We start from the raw sequence: 3,689 nt of genomic DNA, 5'->3' as shown, positions 1-3,689 counted from the left end.
GGGGACATAATAAATAATAATAATAATAATGCCACTGGGGGGACATACTAATAATAATAATGACACTGTGGGGACATAATAATAATGACACTGGGGGGACATAATAATAATAATAATGACACTGGGGACATAATAATAATGACACTGGGGACATAATAATAATGACACAGGAGGGACATAATAATAATGACACTGCGGGGACATAATAATAATAATAACACTGGGGGGCATAATAATAATAATGACACTGGGGGACATAATAATAATAATGACACTGGGGGGCATAATAATAATAATGACACTGGGGGACATAATAATAATGACACTGGGGGACATGCTCAGGTGTCATTATTATTTTTATATAGCATTCCATCATAGCCCAGCAGTGTCACACCTAACCCGACCCCCTCCCCCCACCCCCCCAGATAGAAGCCCAACCCAACAGCCATGTGGACTCACCTTGGACAGGGGGAGGATGAGACTGCAGCCATGGAGGGAGGAGGGCAGGACCATGAAGCAGGGTGTGCAAATGCTATTGTCCTCCTCTGTTGAGTGGGAGGTGACATCCCGGGCTGCAGAGATCTTTGCTGCACATATGGACAGGAGGCTACTGCCCTCTAGCATCAGAAAAGGGTAGTGCAGACTAGACGGCTGGTCCAGAAACGTTTCACTAGCGCTAGTTTATGGGGTACAGGGCCACACAACAATGACTGGGCCCGGGTTTCCCCGATTGGTTTTAAACCATCGGGGAAATGACAGCTGATAGCATTTAAAAGGAAATGCAATTGTTCCAGGGTAGATGGGAATCAAGGATCTGTTTGGTAACAATAAGATCAAAAGTTTTTCTCTGGTCAACCAATCAGCTTCTTCCACATTTTAGTGAATGAGGAAAATGGGTATATCAAGGAGAGACTGAAATTGGGTAGGGGAAAGAGAAAGAGAGAGATGGTATAGAGAAGGGTACTCACTGGGAATCTTCATTATTTTACTTTATTTTATTATTACTCTGTATTACTCTGTTGGACTGTTCCTGTTCATGTGCTTTTGTTGGATTAAATGCTACACTCTGGAAAAAAAGCTGAGGTTGCCTGGATTTTCACAACGCACATAAATATATATTTGGGTATTTATATATATATATAAGCCCGCCATATATTACATCACATCATTATTGTGTACCCCTTTGTGCTCACAGCTCATAGGCCTAGTAGTGTGTGTGTGTGTATGTTTGCATGTGAGATAGGGACCTTAGATTGTAAGCTCCTTGAGGGAAGGAACTGATGTGAATGTTCAGTATGTAAAGCAGTGCGTAAAGAATTGAATACAAGTTTAAGCTGTCTGGTGACTCCCTCTGAAACTGGGTCCTAGTAAAATTGACCTCGCTATACAAATATCTGTAAATAAATTTTAAAATGCACTATAATTTTGGTTACATCCCTCTGAAACTGGGTCCTAGTAAAAACCTGTTTAAAAAGTGTGCATAGACATTATTCCTGCCTTTTTTCTGTGAAATAATGGACTCTAATTTTTCTCTCTTTATTAAAACCTGCCTGTTGTCTTCATGCTCATCTGCAGCCTAGTAAAAGTGTTTACATAGTATGCATGAAGTCAGTACAATATTTCTGGGTTTCTTCTATAAAAAAATACATTCTAATTTTGATATCTTGATAATAAACTTGCTTAGTCTCACCCTGTGAAACTGTGGCCAGGTATAAACTGCTTACATAGTGTACAAAGAGTCAGTTACATATTTCTGTTTTTTTTTCTGTGAAATAATACACTCTAAATGTGATTACTTGATTAAAACCTGCAGCAGATATGGTAAAAAAAAGCCCACAATGCAAAGCTCTTTCAATTTGCTTGTGTACTGTCCTGATGCTAGCCAATTTCTACCATACCTGAAATATGTATTTTGAATATTTTAGGAATAATTGGAGATCTATGGATGAGAGGGGGTTCAGGAAATGTGGTATTTTGAATTAAAAAAAATGTTGTGCACTCTACTTTGACATTATATTAAAACTTTCCGACAGTGCATTCAGGCAGCCTCTTAGCAACCAATGATGCTAACAGTGGGTGGGGCATGCTGGGTAACTCTGATAAACAAGTTCCCCATCAGGTCCTGCTCCCTTGCGACTTACAGCAGGCTATGGGCAGATTCTATTCCACCCACTGCCTGCTGTAACTAGCTTTTTCAGAGTTCTCCATCAGGCCCCTTGCACTCTTACCTGAAAGTATACAAAAGAGTAGGGCCGGTGGTTAGTGTGCATTACTCACCATGATTAATGTAAATCTGATGGATGGAGTGACTGATGAAGAATATGCAACATGGGTGTTATTTGTTTTTTTAAATACAGGACTTTCAAAAAGTGTGGTGTCCTAATTTACACTTACACTTTTTTGTAAATGAGTACTATGAGTGTCTGGGGGACCCCATGTGTATTTTTTGTGTGGGGTTCCCTTTCAAATCCATACCAGACCCCAATGGGGGCCTAGTGTAAATTCACCATTTAAAACACTGCTGGAGAACACATGAGGTACCTGGCTAGAGAGGCTTACTTGATTTTTCATTTAGGGACATTAAGACTATTGGGATTAAACTATGGTTGGGGATAAAGGTTTATTTTCTAATTTATATCAAAGGATTTCTTTTATGTTTTAGTACTCTTTATAGTGGTTACTGTGTATATGGATGGAGTTCGACCTATAGATGTGAGCTGAATGTTATTTTTAATTAATGGAAGTATAAAATGTTTCTCCTGTAATCTGTGTCTAACTAAATTTGATTTCTGGTAGTGTTTTGGATATTGTACAAGACCCAGCTGGATGGGAATGATTTAGCCTGCTGGGAGCAGTGAAACGGAATGCATCTTTGCAGCAATGTTTTTTAAGGATTAATAAAGTTTTAACCTTTCATCTGCATTGGGATGTGCTAAACAATTTGTTAATATCCTGCAAGTTATACTTACTCTATTCTAAATAATTCAAAACAAAACATAGATAAATTCAGTTATGATAAAGTAATTCCAGCATTGTTAGCTTTGTACATAATCTATGTTTTTGCTGTTTTCTTTAGGGAGAGTGCGGATGCTTCCACAGGCTGTATACCTCTTATTTGGTCTGTTAGAAAATGGCCACACAGTTTATGTTCATTGCAATGCTGGTGTTGGCAGATCTACAGCTGCAGTGTGTGGATTTCTCATGTATGTCATTGGCTGGAGCCTCAGAAAAGTGCAGTACTTTCTTGCTTCGCGAAGACCAGCTGTTTACATAGATGAAGAAGCTATGATACAAGCTCAGGGGGATTTCCACCAGAAGTTTGGTCAGCTCCGTTCCACTGTGTGCAGGATATAGTCTATAACTAACTTTAGCAACTTTATATTCGTTGGATACAGGTGTTTGGAATTCTTTTTTTTTAATTTACATTTTCTGTCCTTTCATTCAAATATTATGTATAATTTATTACAAATTATCTACAAATAAAATGATTACTTGGCATTACAAACATTGTTTGCATTTTTCTGCACAAATAGAAAATGTATTCCTAGCTTTTATATGGCTGAAGAGCACAAATATTTGTGCATAGTATACTGGTATAAAAGGTTCTCATGTGAGCTTATGTTTAAAAAAAAGGAGGTAATAGTGGTAGAAGGTAAAAAAGGGGTGTGGAGGGGAATCTTTCCTGTCTT

At 38.2% G+C, this 3,689-nt stretch overlaps 1 protein-coding gene across 1 annotated transcript in view; it reads left to right on the top strand.

Moving 5' to 3' along the window:
* The window catches only part of EPM2A (epilepsy, progressive myoclonus type 2A, Lafora disease (laforin)), a 68,437-nt gene extending 65,039 nt beyond the window's left edge, over positions 1 to 3,398 (top strand). Inside the window, exon 5 of the mRNA XM_018552897.1 lies at positions 3,077 to 3,398. Within this exon, the coding sequence (XP_018408399.1) occupies positions 3,077 to 3,354 (278 nt within the window). The 3' untranslated portion in view covers positions 3,355 to 3,398. The remainder of the gene's footprint in view (positions 1 to 3,076) is intronic.
* Positions 3,399 to 3,689: the final 291 nt, after the last annotated feature.

This window comes from Nanorana parkeri, unplaced genomic scaffold (assembly GCF_000935625.1).
Source record: "Nanorana parkeri isolate BGI_ZX_2015 unplaced genomic scaffold, ASM93562v1 scaffold100, whole genome shotgun sequence".
NCBI lineage: Eukaryota > Metazoa > Chordata > Amphibia > Anura > Dicroglossidae > Nanorana > Nanorana parkeri.
Note: the sequence above shows the minus strand (reverse complement) of the source record. Positions and strands in the feature narration are given on the sequence as shown.